Source organism: Plasmodium berghei (assembly GCF_900002375.2).
Source record: "Plasmodium berghei ANKA genome assembly, chromosome: 5".
NCBI lineage: Eukaryota > Apicomplexa > Aconoidasida > Haemosporida > Plasmodiidae > Plasmodium > Plasmodium berghei.
Genome location: NC_036163.2, coordinates 539,113 through 565,286, shown reverse-complemented (window position 1 = coordinate 565,286; position 26,174 = coordinate 539,113). Strand labels below are relative to the sequence as shown.

At 22.0% G+C, this 26,174-nt stretch overlaps 10 protein-coding genes across 10 annotated transcripts; 7 read left to right on the top strand and 3 right to left on the bottom strand.

The window, feature by feature from the left end:
• Positions 1–1,252: 1,252 nt before the first annotated feature.
• On the top strand, positions 1,253–1,926 carry PBANKA_0515100 (conserved Plasmodium protein, unknown function; the record flags this gene model as incomplete). Its single annotated transcript, XM_034568398.1, has 2 exons — positions 1,253–1,383; positions 1,494–1,926. 2 exons carry the CDS (start codon positions 1,253–1,255, stop codon positions 1,924–1,926), a joined length of 564 nt encoding a protein of 187 aa, XP_034420392.1.
• A 1,218-nt stretch (positions 1,927–3,144) lies between these two features.
• On the top strand, positions 3,145–3,798 carry PBANKA_0515000 (ookinete surface protein P25; the record flags this gene model as incomplete). Its single annotated transcript, XM_034568397.1, has 1 exon — positions 3,145–3,798. The coding sequence occupies one exon, from the start codon at positions 3,145–3,147 to the stop codon at positions 3,796–3,798; it is 654 nt and encodes a 217-aa protein (XP_034420391.1).
• A 1,425-nt stretch (positions 3,799–5,223) lies between these two features.
• PBANKA_0514900 (ookinete surface protein P28) lies at positions 5,224–5,865 on the top strand (the record flags this gene model as incomplete). The annotated part of the gene is made up of 1 exon (XM_034568396.1): positions 5,224–5,865. The coding sequence occupies one exon, from the start codon at positions 5,224–5,226 to the stop codon at positions 5,863–5,865; it is 642 nt and encodes a 213-aa protein (XP_034420390.1).
• An 800-nt stretch (positions 5,866–6,665) lies between these two features.
• PBANKA_0514800 (calmodulin, putative) lies at positions 6,666–7,385 on the bottom strand (the record flags this gene model as incomplete). The annotated part of the gene is made up of 1 exon (XM_034568395.1): positions 6,666–7,385. The coding sequence occupies one exon, from the start codon at positions 7,383–7,385 to the stop codon at positions 6,666–6,668; it is 720 nt and encodes a 239-aa protein (XP_034420389.1).
• A 626-nt stretch (positions 7,386–8,011) lies between these two features.
• PBANKA_0514700 (RNA methyltransferase, putative) lies at positions 8,012–8,731 on the bottom strand (the record flags this gene model as incomplete). Its single annotated transcript, XM_034568394.1, has 1 exon — positions 8,012–8,731. One exon carries the CDS (start codon positions 8,729–8,731, stop codon positions 8,012–8,014), a length of 720 nt encoding a protein of 239 aa, XP_034420388.1.
• Positions 8,732–9,373: 642 nt separating this feature from the next.
• On the top strand, positions 9,374–11,116 carry PBANKA_0514600 (tRNA N6-adenosine threonylcarbamoyltransferase, putative; the record flags this gene model as incomplete). The annotated part of the gene is made up of 1 exon (XM_034568392.1): positions 9,374–11,116. One exon carries the CDS (start codon positions 9,374–9,376, stop codon positions 11,114–11,116), a length of 1,743 nt encoding a protein of 580 aa, XP_034420387.1.
• Positions 11,117–11,600: 484 nt separating this feature from the next.
• On the bottom strand, positions 11,601–12,773 carry PBANKA_0514500 (26S proteasome regulatory subunit RPN9, putative; the record flags this gene model as incomplete). The annotated part of the gene is made up of 1 exon (XM_034568391.1): positions 11,601–12,773. The coding sequence occupies one exon, from the start codon at positions 12,771–12,773 to the stop codon at positions 11,601–11,603; it is 1,173 nt and encodes a 390-aa protein (XP_034420386.1).
• A 2,057-nt stretch (positions 12,774–14,830) lies between these two features.
• PBANKA_0514400 (conserved protein, unknown function) lies at positions 14,831–15,706 on the top strand (the record flags this gene model as incomplete). Its single annotated transcript, XM_034568390.1, has 2 exons — positions 14,831–14,948; positions 15,153–15,706. 2 exons carry the CDS (start codon positions 14,831–14,833, stop codon positions 15,704–15,706), a joined length of 672 nt encoding a protein of 223 aa, XP_034420385.1.
• Positions 15,707–20,679: 4,973 nt separating this feature from the next.
• Positions 20,680–23,523, top strand: PBANKA_0514300 (conserved Plasmodium protein, unknown function; the record flags this gene model as incomplete). Its single annotated transcript, XM_034568389.1, has 1 exon — positions 20,680–23,523. The coding sequence occupies one exon, from the start codon at positions 20,680–20,682 to the stop codon at positions 23,521–23,523; it is 2,844 nt and encodes a 947-aa protein (XP_034420384.1).
• A 1,336-nt stretch (positions 23,524–24,859) lies between these two features.
• Positions 24,860–26,119, top strand: PBANKA_0514200 (claudin-like apicomplexan microneme protein, putative; the record flags this gene model as incomplete). The annotated part of the gene is made up of 1 exon (XM_034568388.1): positions 24,860–26,119. The coding sequence occupies one exon, from the start codon at positions 24,860–24,862 to the stop codon at positions 26,117–26,119; it is 1,260 nt and encodes a 419-aa protein (XP_034420383.1).
• Between the last annotated feature and the right edge of the window lie 55 nt (positions 26,120–26,174).

Genomic DNA, 26,174 nt, shown 5'->3' with positions numbered 1-26,174 from the left:
TAGTTAATTTCTACATTATTATGTCTATATATAATACCAATTATTATTACTATTACAGTTTTACAATAATAATGTTACTATATTTATTCAATATTCACATAAAATATTTATGATGGCCAAGATGATAAAGTAGCATAAACTATTCAACATTAATCTTTCAAAAATAGGAGAAATCGTTATAATTTTATATTTCTAAATATATAATAATATAGTTATCTGAAAATACAGCATTATTTTTTTTCCATTTTTTCCCTTCAATTTTTTTATACAGATAAAAAATTACATTTTCAGGAATTAAAAATAGTACATATAAATATGTTTAGATTATTAAAAGAATATTTACACATGCATATATTGTATATGTTTAACCTATTTTTTATTTTTTCTGAATGTTCACACTTTTTTAAATATTACTATGAGCAAGCAATATCCATTAATTTTAAAAAAATTGCAAGTTAGCAAACATAATAGAGCAAACTGTTCTATATCTCTACAAATCGCATACAATGAATTTTAAAACCAACACAAAGTTATATAAACAATAGAAATATATTATAAATGTGTAGTTATATATATTATTTTTTTCGCCGTTTTTTTTTTCTTGAAAAACCATAGTACAATGTGCATATAATATTTTTGTTACAAGGAAAATTGTTATAATGTTTATAAACAAATTACATAGTAACCATTTGATATTAACTAAATGATAATACAGTTTTAAGAAATGCAACCAATGAATTATTCATAAAAAAAATAATTTATTTCATTTTCGCTCTACTAGTTTACTATGTGAATAAGAAATTATGCTTGTATTAATTTGTTTTAAGTTTTTTTATTGTAAAACGCATTCACAATGTGAGTAAAGAATATATGTAATACAATATTATAATTTTTTTTCATTTTTATTATTATTCCAAATTCCAAACAATCCAATCTTAACATTTCATATGATAAATACGTTCAAATTAAAGCATATTTATACAAGTTTGTATATTTACAATATTTTCAATTTTTAATAATTTTTATGTATCCCATTTTCTATATACAACTAAACTATATGTGAAAAATAAAAAAAAAGGAAAATAAGCAGATATAATACTATTAATGTATAATACTGATATGTAATTTCGAATATACTATAAATAAGCCATTGACTAATATAAGTTGATGTATTTTCTCTTTCTTTTTGCCATTTCTTAATTTTATTATGTTATTAAATCCAAAAAATTAACCTATTAATTGGCTACTTATAATGAATGAAGAACAGAACAATGAAAAAAAAATAATAAACGATTGTATTATTTATGTTAAAAAATATTTTGACTTACATGATTTAACCGTTATAGAAATAAATGAACTTATAAAAATTATCTTAAACAAAAAGTAGGTTTTTTTTCACTATTATAATGCTATACAATTCCATATGTTCTATGTTTTTCCATTCTCACAACCTTTTACTATTATTTTATATATATTTTTTTTTTTCATTATAGTGTGTCTCCATTGGAAGACCTTGACGAAAATGGAAAATTGGACATATTTATAAAAAATGAATTAAAATATGATTTTATAAAAAAATTCGAGTCTTTAAAATGCATACTGGTTGAAATCAAAGAATGTACTAAAAATTTAAAAAAACAGAAAAAATTAATCGAAGATATTAAAATGAATAAATCATCAATTAAATCTCCAATATTATTTTCCTTAAATCGTTTTTTAAGCAAAGCATTCAAATATTTTAAACAAGATTATAAATTAAAGCAAAGATTGCATCAATCCTTTATTCATGTTGATAGTACATGCGAAAATGAGGTTAATAGACTGCAATTAATGTGGAAAGAAACACCTTTTTTATACCTCATATTAGAAAAGTACAATGTTAACAAATTAATCACGGAATGTAAACAATATGTATGTGCAAAATGATACGTTGGATATAAACATATATAAAATATTATTCCCCCATTTTTTTTATTTCTATGATGTTAGTGCAAATTTACGTCATTGTCATTTTTAAGAGGAAATAAAATATAACGATAACATTTGACAGATTTTTAAAAGCTCAATAATTAATTATTTTCTATAAAAAAAATTAATAAATAATTAAATTCATGGATACGCTTGATAATTGAGGAAAATTGGAAATCCTTTTAACAAACTATGGATACTAATACTAACATATTTTTTCATTTATTCAGTACTAATATATTATTATAAAACGCATTTCATTCCTTTTATATATGTAATATATTATATTCATAGGGATATTTACATACTCCTCAAAAAAAAATTTAACAATTGTAAGTACACATGATTATGCGTATGCATAAATATTTCAACATATGAATGCAAAAACACCAAAAGTCTGCTGGTCATCATATTTTTTATTTTTTAGTATGTATAAATATGTTTAGCTAGCTAATAACAGCTTTTTATACAAATTTTTTTTTTCATGATTACTTTTATATAGAAAAATATTTTATATGCATATCCTTAGTTACATAAGCATTGTAAGAATTATTCATTTTAACAAACAGTTTATTTTTTCTTCAATTTTTTGAGCATACTTTTATTCAAATTTGTGTATATAACCATATAGACAACATATACCGTGGTATGTACTTACATAGTTGCAAAGATATTTTATGTTTTAAAATGCTATGTATGCACACACAATAATACATTATATACATATATAATATTACATTTGCTGTACATGTACTTTTTTCTTGTATATATCTATATTGCTTTTGAGTTTTTTTTTTTTTTTATCATCAAATTTTTTGTATGTTATTCTGACATTTTTGGGAACTAGCCATATATGGCATTTATAAAAAAAAAAATTATAAAATATAAATATACAAAAGAATAATTTTATGTTTTTATAATATTATTATTTTATTATTTATTTTATTTTTTATAATATTGTTTTCTCTTTTTGTTTTTTGACTTCAATTATACTATTGTTCATTTGGCTCTTCCTATATATTTCTTATTTATATTATTATTCCAATTTTTTATTTGTATTTAACAATTTTGTTTGAATATTTCCATTTTATACAATACATAAAAGCCCATAAAAAAAATATATACACTTTATTAATAAAAATTTTATTTTTGTTATTCGTTTAAATTTATTTAAAAATGAATACTTATTACAGTGTTTTTCTTTTCATATACGCTTTCCTTGGAATAAATTACTATAACGCAGCAATTTCACCAAATACTCAATGTAAAAATGGATTTTTGGCTCAAATGAGTAACCATTTAGAATGCCGATGTAATGAAAAATTTACACACGTGTCTAATAATACATGTAAAAGTAAAGTTGAATGCTCTAAGGATACAGTTGATAAGGCATGTGGTGAATTTGCAAAATGTACTATGCATGAAGTCGGTAAAGAACAGACATACACATGTGACTGTGCAAAATCATATATCCTGAAAGATGATGTATGTGTTCCAGAAACTTGCCAAAATATTGATTGTGGTTATGGTAAATGTATAATAAATGAGGATTCCGTGAATGATCCCCCAATATGCTCTTGTAATATAGGATATGTTGTAAATATTGATGATGGAAACAAATGTACAAAAGAAGGAGATACCCCATGTTCATTAGTTTGCGGTGAAGAACACCAAATATGCAAAAAGGTAGATGACTACTATAGGTGTAACTGTGAAGATGGTTTTAAACTTAGCATTGAAGAAAACAAATGTATATCACATTCAATATATAGCATGTTCAACCTAAGCATTATATTTGTCATTTTACTAATATTTTCAAATATCATTTAAATAAACAAATATACCTGGATAATTTTCACTAATTCAACCTTAACTTTTAAGTTTAAACGCTTTATAGTTATATTTTTGTGGGCAATAAAAAATATATATACATGTATTGATTTTTTTTAAATTATGCATATATTCATTTTTTGAGTTATATAATTTTGTTTAATATGAATTATAGAACCATTACAACCGAACTACCATTGAAATAATAGTATTTTTATTTTATAAATTCCAATAAAATTCGTATGAAATATTAATTTATCAAATCACTGCATAAAAAGTTTTCGATAAAAAATATTCATGCTATAATTATGGAAAAAGTAAATAATGAAGCATGCACAAATGGAAAACTAATTTAACATTTGGTATTCCCAATTATTTTCTTTCGATCCATTTAGTTATATATACATTATGCGCTATAAAATGAGCTAGTCGTGCATATGCATAATTTTGGTGGAATAAATGTATTTATAAAAAAAAAAATGTAATACATTATATATATCTTTCATTGACACTGAAACGATATACCTTATATGCACATTCATGAAAATACCAAAGACAATTCTCGTATGCTTGCATATTTACTGCGCATAAGGAAAGAAAATGCCATATTTTACTACTTCCTATATATAAATTCCAGTTCATATAAATTTTATTTCATCTTATATTTCATTTTATATATTACAAAAGATGACACTATTGGAAAATTATACGGAAAATATATTTATAAAAAGCCCACACAATCTTACGAATTACAATTTTTTATACTACGATATAATCGAAAAAAAACATTTGCTTATAATTTTTTTTTTAGCCTGTCTACATGGATTTAAAAAATTGTATCCTTTTAATTTTCCATAAAATTATAATGGAAATAGCACATATTATCCATCCAAATTACCTTGATTATTTTTTATAAGTAAAACTATCGAACAATTGAATGCTCAATAAAAAATGTAGAAAAATGTGTGTACATGTGTTTTTTGTAAAATCATTAAATATATTCAACATGATCAAATAGCTATTTTTGAAAATAATTTTTATTTATATAAATTCTATGGTGCTATATGTAATATACACAGCTAGCTATTGTATTTTTTAGCTCGATTTTTAGGTAGCTAAAAAGCTATATTACAAAAAAAAAAAATACAATGATACATATAGATACAATAAATAAAACAATTGAGCTAACTATTTTAAACTGAGTATATAAAAATATATTTAACAAAAGTGAGCAAATTAAAATAAATATCAATTCTATAATATATTATTTTATAATATATATTTTATTTTTATTCCATTTTATACATTTTTTTAAGTTTAACATTATTTATATTCTCATAATTTACGTAAAAAAACAAAACAATTTCATAAAATTATATCATAACAGTTATTTTAACAATTATTTTATATTAAATTTTCACGAAAATGAATTTTAAATACAGTTTTATTTTTTTATTTTTTATCCAACTTGCAATACGATATAATAATGCAAAGATCACTGTAGACACGATATGTAAAGGTGGAAAACTAATTCAAATGAGTAATCATTACGAATGTAAATGTCCTTCTGGATATGCATTAAAAACTGAAAACACTTGCGAGCCAATTGTTAAGTGTGATAAACTCGAAAATATAAATAAAGTATGTGGTGAATATTCTATATGTATAAACCAGGGAAATTTTGGCTTAGAAAAAGCTTTTGTATGTATGTGTACAAATGGATATATGTTATCACAAAATATATGTAAGCCAACAAGATGTTATAACTATGAATGTAACGCTGGAAAATGTATACTTGATTCTATTAACCCTAACAATCCAGTATGCTCATGTGATATAGGAAAAATTTTACAGAATGGTAAATGCACAGGTACAGGAGAAACTAAATGTTTATTGAAATGTAAAGCTGCAGAAGAATGCAAATTGACTGGAAAACATTATGAGTGTGTTTCCAAACCCCAAGCACCAGGTACTGGTAGCGAAACGCCATCAAATAGCAGTTTTATGAACGGAATGTCAATAATCAGTATTATTGCATTACTTGTTATTTACGTGATAGTAATGTAATATATTCAATTGTTATCGCATATTGTAGGAATATTTATACATATTTATATATAGAGACACAAAAAAAAAATTGAAGCAAATTTGACTTTTAAATAATTTATATTTGCCTTGGCTAAGTTTACAAAAATGAAATAACTATTTTTTTATTTTTTATTTTTTATTTTGTCTATTTAAATATGTTAAAAATATGTAAATATTTTTTTCCGTTTAAAGGGAAAAGGAATACATAAAAATGGCATTAATATGATATACAATAAGGAGAACAAGAGGGAAAATAATAAAATAAATAAAAATATACATTTATTTTCCCATGTTTTTATTATAATATTTTTTCTCTTCCAACTTGTATTTCATTTGTTGTTTTCGATATTTTTGTTTTTTTGTTTTTTTTTTTGTTTTGTTTTTTTCGTTCTTCCTTTTAAGATTAATGACTTAAATTTAACTATATTGAAAAATTAAAAAAAATGTATAAAGTATAACTAGATTTATATTTCTTTTTCCGATATAGAATGTAGTTATAGTTACATTCATAGATTTTAATTAAAATTTTTTTTTGTGAGAAAACTCAGTATAAGTTAGGGTTAGTGAACAAAAAAATACTCGATCACGTATGTGTGCATATGTTTATGTATGTATATACGTATTAAAAACAAAAAAAGAGCAAAAAGTATAAACATTGTACCTCAAAAGAAATGTGTTTATACGAATAGTTGTTAAACAGTTTTCTATGTATATTTACACAGATGCTGTTTGGAAATAAAATATTTATTTCCTTAAAAATAGGATTATGCCGGTTGCTGTTAAGAAATTATATTTTTTAATTTTTTCGATAAAAGAATATAGTCGATTTTTTTTGTATCCTTAAAATTTAAAGAGTTCATAAATAAATTAATATCATCATTATTAATTTGTTCATCAGAACTGATCATAATATGTTTCAATGTGCTTTCATCGACATAACCAGTTTTTTTACTGTCTAAAGTTTCAAAAGATTTGATCAATTCACTTAATGATATAGGTTCTGTATATGTGTTTATAAATATTTTCATAAATGTTTCAAAATTAATATCTTTTTTTGGTTTAGTTTCACCTTTTTCAATTACATTAGCTGTTTTTAAATTCTTTTCGTTTGTTTTTATTCCGTTATTTCGTATATTATAATCGTCATTAAAATTATTTAATTTGTTAATTAAATTTTTTATTCGATCATGATTTGGGGGCGTTTTTCCACCATTTTTTTTAACAATATTATTTTTACTTGTTTCACCTCCATTTGCTTTTACTATTTTCCCACTATTATTTTCAATATGTTTATTATCTTCTGCCTTTTCAGCTTCATCTTCAAAATGATGATTAATGATGTCATATATTTCTTTATCTGTTTTAGTTTGCCCAAATAATCTTATCAGTATTTTAAATTCTTCAGTGTTAATTTTTTTATCTCCATTTCCATCAATCAAGTTGAAATTTTTTTCAATTAATTTTATTTTATCAATGGGGAAATTTATTTGGGTTTTCATTGTACCGCTTTGGAGTTTGTCCAATCTCCTTTTTCCTACTATATATGTATATGTGTTTGCATATATTTATATTTATTTATATTTTAATTATGAAATTTTATGTATTTTGATGAATGGATAAAAATATATATACAATGTACAAATAATGCATATATTGTAAAAATAATAACATAACAAACATGTATTTATTTTTTTACAAAATTTTAACAAAATTATTACAATAAAAATATGTAAAAAGTAATAATTAGTAACAAATTTGAAAAAAATAGTGTAAATTTCCGGGACGAAAAATATACAAACTATTTAATAATTATAGTGTCATTTAAAAATTTAAAGAAAAATAATTACTATATTTATGGAATATCATAAATTTTGTACATTTTTGTAGTAAACAAATTATCTTTTAATAATATATCAAACAGAATAGTTAGTATAAATACCAGCCTATATATATATGCACCCCAAATTATTATGAATTGCATAAATGAAATGCATATATTCATTATTGTACGAATATAAGAGAATGTATATGATAAATAAAAAGGAAAAATCAAAGGTAGAAAATAATAAAAAGGAGAAGAAGAATAACACTTATACATCATTGTAATTGTAACAGTAATTTGTTGTCAAAATAAAAATTCTAAATTATCCAAATTGGCTAGTTGGATTTCTTTTTTTTTTATCTCTCGGGTTGTCCTTTTATCATTAATCTCTTTTATTAACTCTTCAGAAGGGTTTAAATAAGTATTTAATTTATTTTCACGCTCTTGAATAATAAATTTATTTCCTTTAATGTCTACTTCTATATAATCAGACCATACAGCAAAACTTTGTAAAATGATTGCACAAGAAACTGAGACATTTAAAGAAGCAATGCCATTTCCATATTGTGGTATATAAATAATTTGATCACACATTTTTATTATTTGTTCACTAATTCCTGTACCTTCATTTCCAAATAAAAATGCTGTATCTTTATTTTTTACAAATGGGTGTTTAGTAATAGGAATAGATTGATTTGTTATTTCACATCCATATAATAATATATTATTATTATTTAAATATTCTTTTAATTCTATCATATTTGTAAAATATCTTATTTTTATATATCCATGTGTTCCCATACTACCAAAAAAACTTGTTTTTTTTTTATTCTGCCCAACTACAAATATTTCACTAACATTAAATGCAACACAACTTCGTACAATATTTCCAATGTTTTTTTTTTTTCCTATATTATATATAACTACATACATTTTATTTTTATTTTTATTTTTTTCATTTCCTTTTTCTACACTTTTGTCATCTTTCTCTTTATCAACTTCAAAATTATTTCCATTCTTCATTGTATCGAAATATACATATTTATATATATATATTTTTTTTTATGGATTTATACTAATTTTTATATAATAAATATAATACATGATAAAATTTAACGAGAAAGATGTTCTGTAAACCCATTTTATTATTTAAAATATAATTATATTCGATTATTTTTTGTATAATTTTTTATATACACTCAATACCCAGTTATATATATTTCGGCATCCTAATCAAGCCATATATATTCGCCATAAAGAAAATAAATATTTAATAAATATACTCACCAAAAAAAATCAAAAAGCCAACAAATGAATAAATTATAAAAATAGGAGCAATTGTAATAAGTCAGTTTTATGGGTATCTTTTAAAAGCCGCACCATCTATTTGATAATTTTTATTTCGGATATTTCCCCTTTATTTGCAAAAGGGTTTTGTTTTTTGGAGAAAATTATATTTATAAAATAATTGAGCAAATAAAAAGGGGAAAGCATTTTTTCTTTGCATTATATATATTAACAGGATTTGACAATATACTATATGGTTAGTGTATTGAAATAAGTTAATTGAGCTAGAAGTATACGTTTCAAAATAAAAGCGGAATAATAGATATATAAGGTCCTATACACAAGCCTAAACACATACACATATGCTAGTTTCCAAAAATGGAGAGCATCTCAAAAAAAAAAATGTATATTTTAGGAATGGAAGGAAGCGCTAATAAGTTAGGAATAAGCATAATAGATGAAGAAATGAATATACTTGTAAATATGAGAAGAACATATGTATCAGAAATAGGGTGTGGTTTTATTCCCAGAGAAATAAATGCTCATCATAAATATTATATAATTGATATGATAAAAGATTGCTTAAATAAATTAAAAATAAAAATAACAGATATAGGATTAATATGTTATACTAAAGGACCAGGTATAGGTTCAGCATTATATGTAGCATATAATATATCAAAATTATTTTCTTTGCTTTTTAATATATCGGTTATAGGGGTGAATCATTGTATAGCTCATATAGAAATGGGAATATTTATTACAAAATTATACCATCCAATTATTTTATATGTTAGTGGGAGCAACACACAAATTATATATTATAATAATTATAAAAAAAAATATGAAATAATAGGGGAAACTTTAGATATTGCTATTGGAAATGTTATTGATAGATCTGCTCGAATTTTAAAAATTTCTAATTCGCCATCTCCTGGGTATAATGTAGAATTATGGGCTCGAAAAAAAAAACTATTAAGATTATTACAAAAGATTGAGGAAAAAGAACAATTGGAAATCTATACAGAAAAAGAAAAACAAACTTTTATTAAGCATGACAATGAACACTGCAATGAAAATTATCAAAATCATATTTACAATAATAATGATGATGTTTTAGTTTCTAACACAAAAGATGATTCATCATTAAAATTTAATAAAAAAGAAAATTATTTACAATCGTCATATTATAATGAACTATTACAATTTCCATATACTATTAAAGGTATGGATATATCTTTTAGTGGTTATGATTTTTATATTAATAAATATTTTTCAAAATATATAAATAAAAATAGCAAAAAGGGTAATCCACAATATAAGCATAACAAGAAAAAAGGAACCAACAAAATTAATAAAGATGAAGATAATAAAAAAAAACAAAAAATAAATGAAAATATTTCTCCAAAAAATTATAATGATCAAAATTCAAATATTATAAATGATGATAATCTAACCTTAGAAGAAGATTTGTATCAAGACTCCAAAAATGATTTTAATAAACTTATTCAAAACAATGAAAAAAATAATAATAAACAAACAAAAATAAATACAAATCATATATTACCCAATTATAGTTTTTTGCATGGAATGAAAGGAAGTTCTTATTATGAAGATAATATTATATACAAAAATGAAAACAAACAAAATTATGGTCAGAATAATGAATATTATGATGACAATTGCTCAATAGAAACGAGTTCAGATTTTTATGAAAAGGATTTACAAGAACTTATATATGAAGAGGCTGAAGCTATCAAATTAACTGAAGAAGAAAAAAGAAAAATTCAAATATGCTATAGTTTACAACATCATATATTTAGTATGCTAATTGAAATAACCGAAAGAGCTATTTCATTTACAAATAGTAAAGAAGTAATTATTGTAGGGGGGGTGGGATGTAATATATTTCTTCAAAACATGATGAAAAAAATGGCAAAACAAAAAAATATAAAAATCGGATTTATGGATCATAGTTATTGTGTAGACAATGGTGCTATGATTGCTTATACTGGATATTTAGAATATTTAAATTCAAAAAATAAAAATGATTTTAATTTCGAAAATATATCTATTCATCAGCGATATCGAACAGATGACGTTTTTGTTACGTGGCGATAATGTCTTTAAAAAAAAGATACGGCATTATTTTAGTTACTATTCCCATAAGGATAACCATTTAATGAAATCACAATTTGTGATATATAATTTTTTGCTATTTATTTAACCAATTTATTATATCATTTATTATTTTTTTTAATTTAGAATACGTGAAAAAAACTTGTTTTTGTATTAATGGAGAAAATATAAATTCTAGAAAACGAATATATGCATGTATAATCAATGTGTGTTTATTATTACATTAAGTATAAATGATGTGAAGTTAGATAAATAGATTCTATTTGCATATATGCGTTTTCATTGGCATTGAATTTGTGCTTAAACTGAGTCAAAAAATAAAAGTAAAAATAAATAAAAATAAATAAACAGTAACGAAAGCAGCGACGGATAAGCTCGCGTAATGCGTGGATACAAATAGCCATCTAGCTAAATGTAGATGCACAAAACTGCGCGTTTATCGTTTCTATTTTTATGTCCCATCACTTCAAGATACCAATAATTCAACCGATAAATCTTCTACATAAGCTAAAAGATTTTTTGAATGAATTATCCATTTATCTATGCTTTCTTTCATAAGGAATATTTTTTCATTATTAAGAACTCTTGGCTTTACCCATGTAATTTTAACTGATTTTTGTATTTCATCAATTTGACATGATAATATATTTTTACTTTTGGCAGTTATAAGCATTTTTTCAACTTGGTTTATATCAACTTTACAATGTTGTGAAATTTCTGAAAAATAAATATCTGATCTCTGTTTTTTTTTTTTAAAAGCTAAATCCATTAAAGCTAATAATGTAATTTTTTTAAGCATACTTTGTTCATAATTTTTTAAAAGAGAGTTTTTTATATTGTTTTCATACTTTTTAACTACATCGTTAAACATATCAATACTGCCTTCGTTATAAGCATAAATTAATTTATATAACCAATTACTTTGTTCATCATTTTTTATACACACACTAATTAAAGGCAATTGTATTATTTCACCAATATTATATACATCTTCGCTAATAATAGAATAAATACATATATGGGTTGCTATTTCTATTTTTTCAGATTCATCTAAATTGTTTAATGGTGTATAAGCCAAATATAGTAATGCATATTTTACAAATAATTCTGATTTATTTAAAGCTTTATAATAATTCATTAATGCAAAATTATAAAATTTGTGGGCAATAATATTTAAACCTATAACCCCTTGTAACATATTTTTTGTAAATTCTATTTCATTTTCACATGATTTGAAATCATTTAATTTTATGTATTTTAATATTAATATACATCTATATATTATAATAGCATCTTTATCATTTTCTAATTTTTTTTCAGATTCTTTTACATAATTTATTGTCCATTCTGCATCAAAATTATTTGTAACTATATATAATAGTTCAGCATATATTGTTTTTTTTAGTTTTTTTATTATTGGTGATAAATAAGTATAAAATAAACGAAATTTATCTCTATCTTCTATATTCTTTGTATTTACAAATTTCTGAATTTCCAATGTTAATTCATGATAATGTTTTTTTTCTTTGTATTTTTTTATTTCATTTAATTCGATAAAATTGTATTTTTTTTCGAGCTCATTTAATAAATCGCTTTCATTTTCGTTTAGCATTTTATTCATTTCCTCAGTCAAACTCATTTTGCTTGCTTATTTTTTATTTTATTTTATTTTTATTTTTTTTTTATTTTTTGGGGGGAAATGTGTATAGATTAATTATTAGGGATTAAAAATAAGAGTGGAAATTATAATTGGTTATTAATAAGTAAATATTTACATAATTATATATTCTCAAACTCTTAAGTGAAAATTATCACACACAACAATATTTGAAGTTTTCTATTTTATAAGCATTTGTGTTATTTTCTAGAAGTTTTGTTTTCTTAATATATATATATATATACCTCAATTCATAGATATAATGTAATCTTCTTTATTTTATTATATATTTGAGTTATATTCCTCTTTTTTGTGTTTACAATAAAAGGCTTATAAATTCGCTACAATTATAACGGATAACAATAAAAAGAAATATATAAACTATAAAATTGCTAAGTTCAAAAGTTATGCTTAATATTTTTAGGTACATCCCTAAACTCGCCTTTTTCATTTACTCTTTATACATATAAATATATATATCTTTAACCTTTTACATGTTTATAATATTTTATATATATTCTACTTTATCCATACGATAAATGTGTTTTGACCTTGCATATATATTATACTTTTTTTTAGTTTTATTTCTTATTTTTGTAACTCAATCACATTTATATTTTTAAGCGTTATAAGAATATTACCAGATTAATTTGTTATTTTTTTTATTTGTTAGCTAATTATTATTTTTACACGACTTTTTTAGTGCTTATATATTTTGGGAAAATGCATTAAAAATAAGTGAATATAACATTTTTAAAATAATCCAAAAAACATAATTTTTTGGAACTATTTTTTTTAATAATATTAAAACTATCGTGTATTATTATAAGTAAAAATAAATACATAAATAATATATAAAAAAATTTTATTCCATTAAATGTATCCTATAAAAAATATATAATTGATATACAATTTGAAACAAATTTACGACTTGGAAAAAAAGGAATAATATATATAAATATATTTTTATATTAAATACTTATATTTTTTAAAACTCCTGATTTATCAAACTCTCGAAATAATTGATATATATCATGGACTTAAATATACATATTCTTATACTTTTTATTTTAAAACATAACAATTATATTTTTGTTTCTTAATTCCTTTCTTCCTCTTATTCTGTATCATAATAAAAACATTGTAAAACCATATAATTCTTTTATCTCAAAATAAGTTATTATATTCCAAGCTAATATTATATATATGTAGATTTATTTATATATAGTGAATTGAATGCGTGGCCAATGTTATCCATCTTCTCAGAAAAATACATTAACAATTAAATGGGGCTATTAAAAATAAAGAGCATGTTATATAATAACTAAAAAATATATTTTATCATATAATAGTAAATTTAAAAGGCCAGTGTTATATTAAAAAAAAAAATATGCACACACACATATATTCGATATATAACTAAGCATTTAATAGCGGATACTAATATGGGAAAAGTGTATATATGCATAATGAGAAAATTATAAATATAAGAAATCATTTCAAAGCATAAATTATTATCTATTACTTTTTTTTTAGTTTTATTTCCTACCATTTAATATATGTAAATTCTTTATTTTTATTATAATATTAGATATATGTCTTTTTTATAGTTTAGCTCTCTATACAACTATCTATGAACATGCAACATATTTTAGCCTGGTTATACTATTTATATTATTTAATAAAAATATAAAACATTTGTTTGGATAATTCACAGTTGTGTGTATATATAATTATAACAAACTATAACACTTAAAATGCTGTATTATAATTTTTTCTCCCCTTTTCTGTGAGTTAAGTCATATTTTCAAAGTAAAATTTTTTATTTAATCTGCACTATTCAGAATAAAATAATTCGTATTTTGCAAAATATATCGAAAAAATATAACTTAGCATAAAACAAATAAGTCACGCGGATGCACATGTATGTCTTATGTCTACATATAATAATATTGTTTAATATAAAAAATAAATTGGGATTACACATATATTTTTGTTTTTATAAATATACGTACATTCGATAAAATTATCCTTATAATATGAAAAAAGAAAAAGCATCACATCCTGAAGAAAGCAACGTACCAGATCAAATGTCTCTTAAAAGGGACAAAAAGCAAATTGAAGCCCTAGTATATTCTTTAAAAAGAAATATACATGGTAAGCTTATCGACACACATACACGATTGAATAAAATCTACCAAAGAGCAGGAAAAGTATATTAATACATATGCATATTTATTATTAATAATTATTTTGTATCCGTAATTTATTTTTTTTAAGATAATATTTTTGGTTGAATAAATAAATGTAAAGTAGAAAAACGAATATATGGCTATTATTTTATGCTTCCAATTTTTATAGAGTATGAGGAATTAAAAAATAGAGCAGAATATTTTTTTTTCACTGATAATTTACTACATCAAACTCTTTTCAATTTGTGTAAATTCATACCTAATGATAAGGATATATTAAACACTGAAAAAAATATTAAAAATTATAATTCAGAAATATGTTTGGAATTCATAAATTCGGATACAAATAGTTGGAGTAATCAAACGATGATTGATGATATAACATTAAATGAAAACAAGGAAAGTAATAAATCCAATACACCTTTTTGTAATATAAGAGAAAAAGAAAAAAAAAATACTTGTGTAGAATGGCTAGGTTTTATTAATGAAGCAAATGGATATGCGGCAACAAAAATATGTTCGCCTTTTGTTTCTCATGAGTATTATACTTATGCAAATAGGATTGTGTATTTTTTATTTCAAAAAACAAATTATTTAAAAATAGAGGACTTTTTAAATAACCACAATTTCATTAATAAAATTATACCTATGTACATGAAATGTAAAAACAAATTATGCGTAAAATTATCACACATAAATGGTTCAAATGATTTATATCTATAGTTTTTATTAGCAAATATGAAATGACATCAGTCACAATACTCTAAATAAATATGTTAATCAATTCTATATACCAATGCCCCCATATTCACTATTATCATATATATTTTTATTTGGTTAATATTTTTACTATATTTTTACAAAACTTTATGGAATAACTACAATTGTCTATATTATTATTTATTCATGTATATATTCGCTATTTAATATGTACAAATTGAATGATGCATAGTTTTATATAGTTGTGTTATTTTTAATGCATTCCTTTTTTTCACTCATTTGTTTATTTATTTTTTACAAATAGTGCAATATATGCATATGCATAATATGCACTTTTAATATTTTATTAAACTCACCAAAATATATGCACATGCATAGACTAGCCAATTTTTGTTAATATGAAAACCAAAAAATACCCCAAAATTCTGGCAAAATCATATTTTTATAATTAAAAAAGTTGTAAATAAAATTTACTGCTTCATAATTTTTTTTTGTTATGCATACAAGTCTACACAACATTATCGGCATATAAAATAGAGCATAGTCCATTTTTTTGTACAAGAAATAATTGTTTAATCTTTTTTGTGATAAAAATGTCGTAACATACAAAAAATACATATATTCTATCATTTAAAAAATTTATATTTTCCTTTTCTTATCCAATTACTACAAGCTTTACATTCAAAAAGAAAAAAAAATACACAACTATATGTACATTTTTTATTTCATTTATTATTATTGTTGTTTTATAAAATATAGCTATATATTTCAAAATATATATAACGTTTGTCTGTCGCATAATGGAGATAATATGCCACACGCTTGTGAAATATTTTTTTTACATATTTGATTTGTATGTTTTATTATATATATATTATATATGCATATTTTTTTAATTATTTATTCTTAATTATGATTCATTTATTTATATGGGATGACTTTTTTTATTATTTTAATTTTTTTATTCCTATTAATATCGTATAACAGGGTATTAATAATACGTTTTTATTAATTACAGTAAGCAGTCATATCAAAAGGGAATATCATAAAATATTAGCCTGGTAATTCATGGCACTAAAGGGGAAAACATATGTACATGCATGCCATAATCGTATTTTATGCATTTCTATATATTAAAATATTTTTACGTAAAATTTTTAAGTATAAATATGGTACATATAGTTTGTATATATACTATATATCCATAATAATATCGCTAAATATATATTGCATAATTAATATCGGTAAATGTAATTTATATTGTTATATATAACATATTTTTACTGTTAATATTTTTTCTTTCCGTTTGCCCTTTATTGTAATAAAATATTTGAGCTAATTATCATTTCATTTAATTGCTAAATCGTCATATTAAATTTGTTCCCATGCATATTAATTATTTTTTTATACATGTAAAAATATATATAATTTTTATTTCAAATATTTTGTTTAATTTATTAATTATATAATTTATATATTTATTTATTATATATATATTTATTATACATTTATTTATTATGTATTTATTTATTATGATATTTTATATTGCTATTATATTTTTTTATTTAAATATTTCATTAGCATTGCAGTTTAAATATTTTAATGTTAAAAATATAATATATATATATTCTTTAAGTATAATTTTTATAATATTTATGTTAAAATAAGATTTTGTGATTTATTTACATAGTAGTATTTGTTTGTTATGTGATTAATAAGCATAATGATGTATATACTGTTTTTTTAATACATATGCAAACTAACAATGAATATATAAATAACAAATATATAGATATGCGTTTATATTAATATTCACAAAAAGTTACATATATGTATACATATTCGTCATTCCCATTTTTATTACAATTTTTAGCTAAATAAATAAAATATACAAATAAAAATATAAAACATAGTGATATATATGCATGTATATAATGTACGATAAATATATAAAAGTATGATTCCTTATATTTTTCGTTGTTTTACTTTTACTATATATATTATGTACATTTTATTATAGAAAAGTATTTTATATTTTTTTTACTGTTTTATATTATTTAACATATTTTTATAATAAAATAGTGGAAAGGCATAATATAATCGTGTATATGCTGCATGTATATATATATATATATATATATATATATATATATTGTTGATTTTCATTGCGAACAAATTGCAACCATTTTAAAATTGTAGATAACAAACATGTATTGTGTGCGTTAACACTAAAAAATAGTTATTTATATTCATATATATACATACCCTCATATATATATAGAGAGAGAAAGATAAGTTTTGTATGTTAATGTTGTTTTCAATAATCTTTATGTGAACTTAAGTAATTAATTAAAAAAAAAAAATATATATATATATATATATATATATAATAAAAAATCCAATTAATTAAAATATTGATTATGCATATTATGTAGTTAATGGTAGTAACTACTATATAATATGATTATTGTTGTTTGTTTTTATTTATTATTATTTGTTAAATAGTGTACTACGCGCTTTAATGCGAAGATATACTTTACATGATACATATATATATACTATATTTTTATTTATACAATTTATGAAAACTATTTTGTCCAAAGAAAGTTAATGAATACTATACATATAAATTCATTGATATATATGTATTTTATTAAAATAGCATATTCCAATATATAAATATGCACACACAAAGAAATATATGCATATATATATATTTCTTTATGTATTTTTTTTTTAATTATTTCTATTTTAATTTCAAAATTTTTTTTTGGCTAACTATTTTTTCCCCCTTTATTCCTCATTATAATTTCGTTATATCAAATATTAGAAATTGGAAAAGAAATTGATTTCACATAATCATCCAATAAAGTTGTCTATAGAGTAATAATTTTGAAAAAAAAAGAAAAATAAGAAACAAGTACTTAATTTTTTAATTGTCAAAGTTTAAAAAATTTATGATAAAATGCTGTTTAATCAGATTTAAATATGCCATATATATTTATATATGTTACATATAATAAATGCTGTTAAACGACATTCTTGAATATTCATAAATATATATATTATCACACAATAATTGTATACATTTTTCGATTAAATCAAACGTTAGAACGCTTACAAGACGTGAGCAAAACACAGATAAAACGAAAAGAGGAAAAAAAGGAAAAGGCGCTAAAATTTTAAGTTCATATATTTCAAAAAAATTCTATAAGTGAGAAAAAAAAATGATTAATGTTTAAAAAAATTACTTGTATTTTTAAGGATTTGTGCTCACAATTTTGATAAAAAAAATAATTTAATTTAATTCACATTATATTGATATATACATATCACAAATAATACATATGTATTTATATTTTTTAAATTAAACAAATATAGGCATATTCATTTGTATGTATATACGTATACACTAATACCATACCCCCATCCCTTGTTTTATAACTGCAAATAGGCTTGTTCTGGTTAATGATTGCTTGCGTGACGAAATAAAGAAACGAGACTTATTGTTTTTGTTACACTTCCTAAATATTTTCAAGGGAATTGCTGTGAATAAACATAAAAATTTGTATAGAGATTCCAAAAAAAATATTTATTAAATTATTGGATTTGTTCCCTTTAAGGAATATATGTTGAAATTGAATTTGTGCAAATAAAAGAGCATATATATATTTCTAGAACTTATAACTAAACTATAAATAAGGCTACGAATAAAACCGTAACCCATTGATATATATATATATATATATATATATATTATGTGCGTATAGTATTATCCAATTTATATTTGCGAAAGTGTAAAACACAGCAGAACAAAGGTAGAGCAAAATATAAGTTCTCAATATTGAAGTTGCACACACACATATATATATATATATATATGTATGTATACGTGAGCGCAGTGTGTGCAACTCTGTTAGAATATATATTTGATTAAAATAGCAAGCAAAACAAATTATTTTAACAATACTTTTAAATTCGTCATTTTTTTAGTACAAAAATGATCAAGATTTTAATGAACAAGTTGAAAGCATCAGTATAGTAAAAAAAAGATGCTTAAAAAAATAATAATAAAAATAACAAGAAAATAAGCACTTTTGAATAAATATATTGATAAATACTTAGGTATTTATTATATATCGGAAGTTTGTGGATATAACAAATACGAAAAAGGGGTAAAAAAATGTGCTTATCATAAATAAAACAGATTGAATAATATGCCTCATATGCATAACATTCTTTCTTTATTTATTTTTTATGGTATCAATTTATATTATGTAAAAAAATATATAATAATAATAATAAGGTAATAAAATATTATCACAAAAAAGGAAGAACAACGTAAACTGTTAAGACTATTGTGGTTTGAATCAAAAAAAAATAGATGATTACGATTCTTTAAATAGTATTAATTTGGGGGTTATTATTACTATAAACTGTTAACTTATCATATATCTGAGACGTTGACGAATAATTTGGTAATATATAAATATAAACGAATATTTTTTATATAGAAATTATTATTTGCTATATTAATTTTGAAAAAATAATTTTAAATGAATCAATTATTTTTTTACATCTTATGTATATAACTATTTGTTTATTTACCTTTAAAATATGCCATTATGCATAATAATTTTTTTAGTTTTATGAATGTGTCATTTTTTTGGACCATTTTTTAGTTTATTATTCATAAATTAATATGTTAATTTCATAAATAAAACTTTTATTAATAATACCTGCTTATTGTTTTTTGTATTGCTACATATATATATACATATGTGTGTATATGCATATGGATTGATGTTTTTTTGTTTACTTTATAATTATTTTTTAAGGGGTATATAAAGATGGTTTGCATATACATAAGCCTTATTATATGTACACATGCGCTAACGCATATTATGTACTTTTACACATTTTGTTGTGTATTTTCTGAATTGTTCAGATTTCTATGATAGATTAGAGATGATAAAATGGAGAACAACGATAACCATATAAGTTACTACAAGACAACAATAACAAATACTAATTATACATTTTTTTATGAAGATATTTCCCAAAATAAAAATGAAAAATCCAAAAATTATGAATGGAAAAATGAAAAAAATAGTAATGGGAAAAGATCACGAAAAAAAAATTACCAAGCAAATTCAGGTTATAATCAAAATAAAAAACGTGAAATTTATAAAAAAGAAAAAAATCAGTTTACAGATAATGAAAAAAATAATTATTATACTATACGTGATAATAAACAAAAAAAACTAAATCTTAAAAATATAAAAAATAATATATTTTTTGATAATAATAATGAAAATTGTCAAGTCACAAATAATATACCTAAAGTAAATAATTCTGAAGTTAATAATAAGCATAATCATTATTCGCGTAATAAAAACAATTCGAATAATTTTAGTAAATATAATCGTAATATAGCTGCATTTATTAAAAATGAAAAAAGAGCATATTATGATAATAATGGAAATATCAATTCTCTAAGCTCTCCAACAAATAGTGATGATAATTTCAGACTAACAAAAGAATTACTTGAAGATTTAGATAAACGAAATAAAGATATGGATGAAGAAAATAATGAATCATGTAATAATAGTAATAATAATACCAACGATTTTTTAATTTATGTTAAAAAAAAAATTGAGGAAAAAAAAGAAAATGTTACAAAAAGAAGAAAACATAATTGGGATAAAAATGAAAATTATAAAGAAAATAATTTTGGTAATAATATAAATGATAATTATATTTTATTAGATAAACAAAATAACGATTGTAATAATATAGACAACAGCTATAAATACACCAAAGAAGCTAGTAGTGATGATGTAAATTATAATGAATATATTCATAATATTGATACATACAAAACTATTAACAATGATAACATTTCAGCATTTAGTGACGAATCAACTAGAGTTTTTATTAACAAAAAAAATAAAGTTAGTATAAATATGTGTGATAATCCTTGTGATATGTGGTATGGATTAAAGGATAAAAATGGAAAAAATGTTTTTATCGATAGTGTGAAAAATAGGGATAATAAAAAACAAAAAAAGAAAAAAAAATTATCATCAAAAACTAAAAATATTAAAAAATATTATATTAATAAAAAAAAAGGAAAATATGATAAATGGGGAGATAATTATTACACAATTGCAAATAGTGATACCAGTAGTATTTCTGGTAATACAATAGCTACTATGCACATTGATGGGAATAATAAATATAATAAAAAAAATATGTTTTCAAATTCAAAAAATAATATTCCATATAATAGTAACGGTAATGGTTATAATAATGACAACAATAATAATGCTCCCAATTTTAAAATTTTTTACAATAAAAATAATCTAAGTAATGGTCAAAATGACAAAGTGCAAAAAAAAAATATACCAAATCACAACTATCATCAGCTAGCCAAAAATGATATAAAAAATAAAAATAATATTACATGGTCAGGTAAAAATAATATTGTTAATAATAATGGCTGTAATTATGGTCATAAATCCCAATTTGAATTATCAAAAAACATCAAAAATAATTATTATGAAAATAAAACAATAAATACTAGTATTAGAATCAAATTGCCTGATAATAAAATTGGTGCCTTTTCTGAAAATTGTAATCCATGCACGTCTGATACAATGTCAAAATCATTGGAGCTTGCTAACAATGGTGTTAATGGTGACCTGAACAGTCAGAATATTAACAATACCCATATAAACGATACCAAATTTAAAGACAACTGTATTAACAGTAATGATCATAATAACGATGATAACATTAATGACTATTATTATCATAGAGGCGAAAATAAAATAAACATGCTAAGTGATTATATGAATAGTGCGCTAAATTCTGCAGTAAGTTATAGTGAGCCCAACTGCAATACTCCTATTGAAAATAATCACATTAACTGTTCAGAAAATACATTCCCAAGTGCTATTAATAATAATGTTAACCAAAATAAAAATTATGAAAAAAATATATACAATAATAATAACATTCCAACATGTAAAAAAAATAATAATATGAATTATAATTTAGAATTACATCATTTAAAATTAAATAATATTTCAAATTATAGCGAAGCTAACATTGTCGAATACCCCGCTCAAAACAATCAGTCAAGCAATGCACTATTGCATACAGCAATTGACGATGTTGGAATAAATAACAGGGTTTATTATTCCCAAACAAATAATAAAAAAAATGAATATAATGTTGAAGATATTACCATTTCCAATAATAGCGAAACGCATGGAATTGGCAATCTCATAAATTATAATGATAATAATAATGCTAGTAATTTGCGCTCGAATATTTTCTCAAATAATTGTAAAGATAACTCGAAGGAAACACATATGACATATTCTTCGATAGTTACAAAATCCTTACCCCATATAAATGATATGAATAATAATTATACAAAAGAAACAAATCAAGAATATACAAATAATACCAGTTACTACAATACTATTGTGAATAATAATAAAGGGCACGAAAATATTGTTAATAAAATAGGAGATAATAATATAAATAAAAATGATTTACAAAATAGTAATGTGAATATGAAGAATTCAAATAATAATAAAGATTATATGTATGATGATCAGAATCAGAATTATAAAAATTATTATTATAATAATACTAAATTTGATTTGTTTTATGAAATGGATGATGATATAAGAAGGCGAAAAAAAAAAAAAAAATGGAATGTCTCATATGAATATAAATCTACTTTTAAAAGCGCAAGAGAACGAGTTCAATCCATATTAGCCAGTAAAAGGGGTGTTAAATATTGATTTTGCACATTTCTGCATCTATAAAAATGTGCATATTTTTTTTTCTTTTTTTTTTGCTTTTTTTTGCTTTTTTTTGCTTTTTTTTGCTTTTTTTTACTTTTTTTTTTCTTTTTTTGCTTTTTTTCTTTTTATTTAATTTTTTCGTTTTTTGTATGACCATTGCCAAATTATTTGGCATAATTCAAGCAAAAACAAAAAAAATAAAATTTTTTTTGGCACGCATAAACTGAAATAAAAATAGTACACATCTTAAATGTAAAAAGATAAAAAAACGGTGTTTCATTTTTTCAAACTTTTATGAAAATTGGGATAAGAATTATGGATAATTCATATAAGATAATATGTTTATAGGAAGATATATACATATTTATGATTGTATGTATATTTTTTAAGGATACACATTGTTTAGCAGATATATATATATATAAGGATATAAAAATATATGTTGCATCATATTGCATGCATATATAATTAAAAAAAAATAGCTCGGGAAAGGAAAGAGAGGACATAGAAAATATATACTATTTATTCATATATAGTTGGTTCATTATTTTTATACCATCAATTCACTTTTCTTTCATTTTTTAAATATAATATTTTTAATGACTTATTTTGTTATTATAATAATTTTTTCCGATTTCAACAATTGACATTATAACAAAATATATACAAACATCGTTAAAAAATATTTTGGTATAATTTTGTTTTGTTTTTTGCTATTTTCAGACAAACAACTACATAAGGAAACATAGATATTATGTATTACTTCCTATATTTAATTTTGGGGGTTGTGTGCATGTACATATTTGTGTTTAAAATAAATTAACTCATTATAAAATAATTTTTTTTTCATATTTATTTAAATAATTTTATTTATAAATAAAAAAAATAAAAAAAACTTTACAATGCCCCCTCCCCAATATATCTATATATTCTTGTAAAAGGTGCGAATTCAATACATATATATATATATATATATATGTGTATATTTATTTATCCATTTTTTTAAGGAAAAAAATAACAAAAAAAATAATGGAAAATAAAACAACCAAAAAGCGATCTAAATATATATTACTTTAAAAAGACAGGAATGGGAAATGTAGAAAATGTTGCTTTTTTAAATACTGAATTAAAAGTATCAATATATATATTTTTTTTATATTTGTATATTTAGGGAGAAAAAATTAATTTTCGAATATTTTTCCTAACTAAAATATTATTGCGCAATAAAACATATGGATAGTGTCGCATAAATGTTTTACACATTTTTATATTTGCCTGTATTTTATGGAAATAGTTTATAAAAAATTTATTTTGACATAGATAAATAGGCACAATGCCAAAAGTCAAAAAAGGAAAGGCAATTACCCCCCCTATGTCAAAAAATGCTACACGGGTTTTGAATTTAATAATGGCTATAGGGTTTATATGCGCAATACCTCAAATTTTAACAACCGTTATGACAAGTTGGAGAGAAGGGGAACCTATTGAATATAAATATATGTTTAGAGGAAGTGAACATTCTTTATATGTTGATTACACATATTATGGATTATACAAAGTAATATATGATGATAGACATGTTGAAACATGGACACAACGAGTTCAAAATATGAGAAATAAAGGTAGTGAAGGAATACAAGTAGGAAGAAATAGCGAATCGAGTGGATCGTTATCTTTATGGACATCTGCATGTCAAGAACCATGTAGGGATTCAATAATAAAACGTATAGAAGCATATGAACGAGTTTCATTTATTTCATTAGTTTTGTTATGTGGTATTGTTTTAGCATGCTCTCTTGTTGTTATGTGTGTAGGGTGGAATATATTATTTACAAAAAACATTTTAATATCAATGGGGTGTTTTATGTTATCTTTTATAATTAATGGTGGAATAGGAACATATTGGTATTATGAAACAGATTTATCATGGAATTTAGTAACAAAATCTCAACAATATCCATTTCCAAAATGTTCATATAGTTTTTATATTTTTATGATAACAACCTGTATATATGGTTTATGTTTTATTGGTTTATTATTGTTAGATTTATCAAATAAAAATTCACAAAAAAAATCATATATTAATCATGGAAATACCAGAAATATGATATTTGAGGAAGGAAAGAATATGGCTTATCAACCATTATATGACCATCAAAATAGTATGATGATGCCAAGGAGTGCCAGTTATTCAAATATGATGCATTTTGGAAAGGGAATGGATAATTATCCTTCTAGTTTTATTCCATATAACAATAGTAAAATGAATATGAACAACCCTATGGGAATTAATAATTCATTAAATATGATGGGGAATAATGTCGGAGGTTATCCAGGATTTAGAAATATGCCATCAGGAATTGGAAATGGAAATATGATGATGCCTCATCAAAACATGAATCCAATGTTTTCACCACAAATGTCAAGACAATTTTCATATTCAGGATCGCATTCAATGGGTAATTTTGGAATGATAAATTTCCAAAATAGAAATATTCAAGATATGCGAGCTATGCCTGATCAAAGAGGTTATTCACGTATGAGTTTTGATGTAAATAATCCATATGGTTCTCAAAAACAACACATGTTTTAATCTAAAACAGTCAAATAATAATAGTAGGGTTGTTCTATTTATCATAACTATAAAA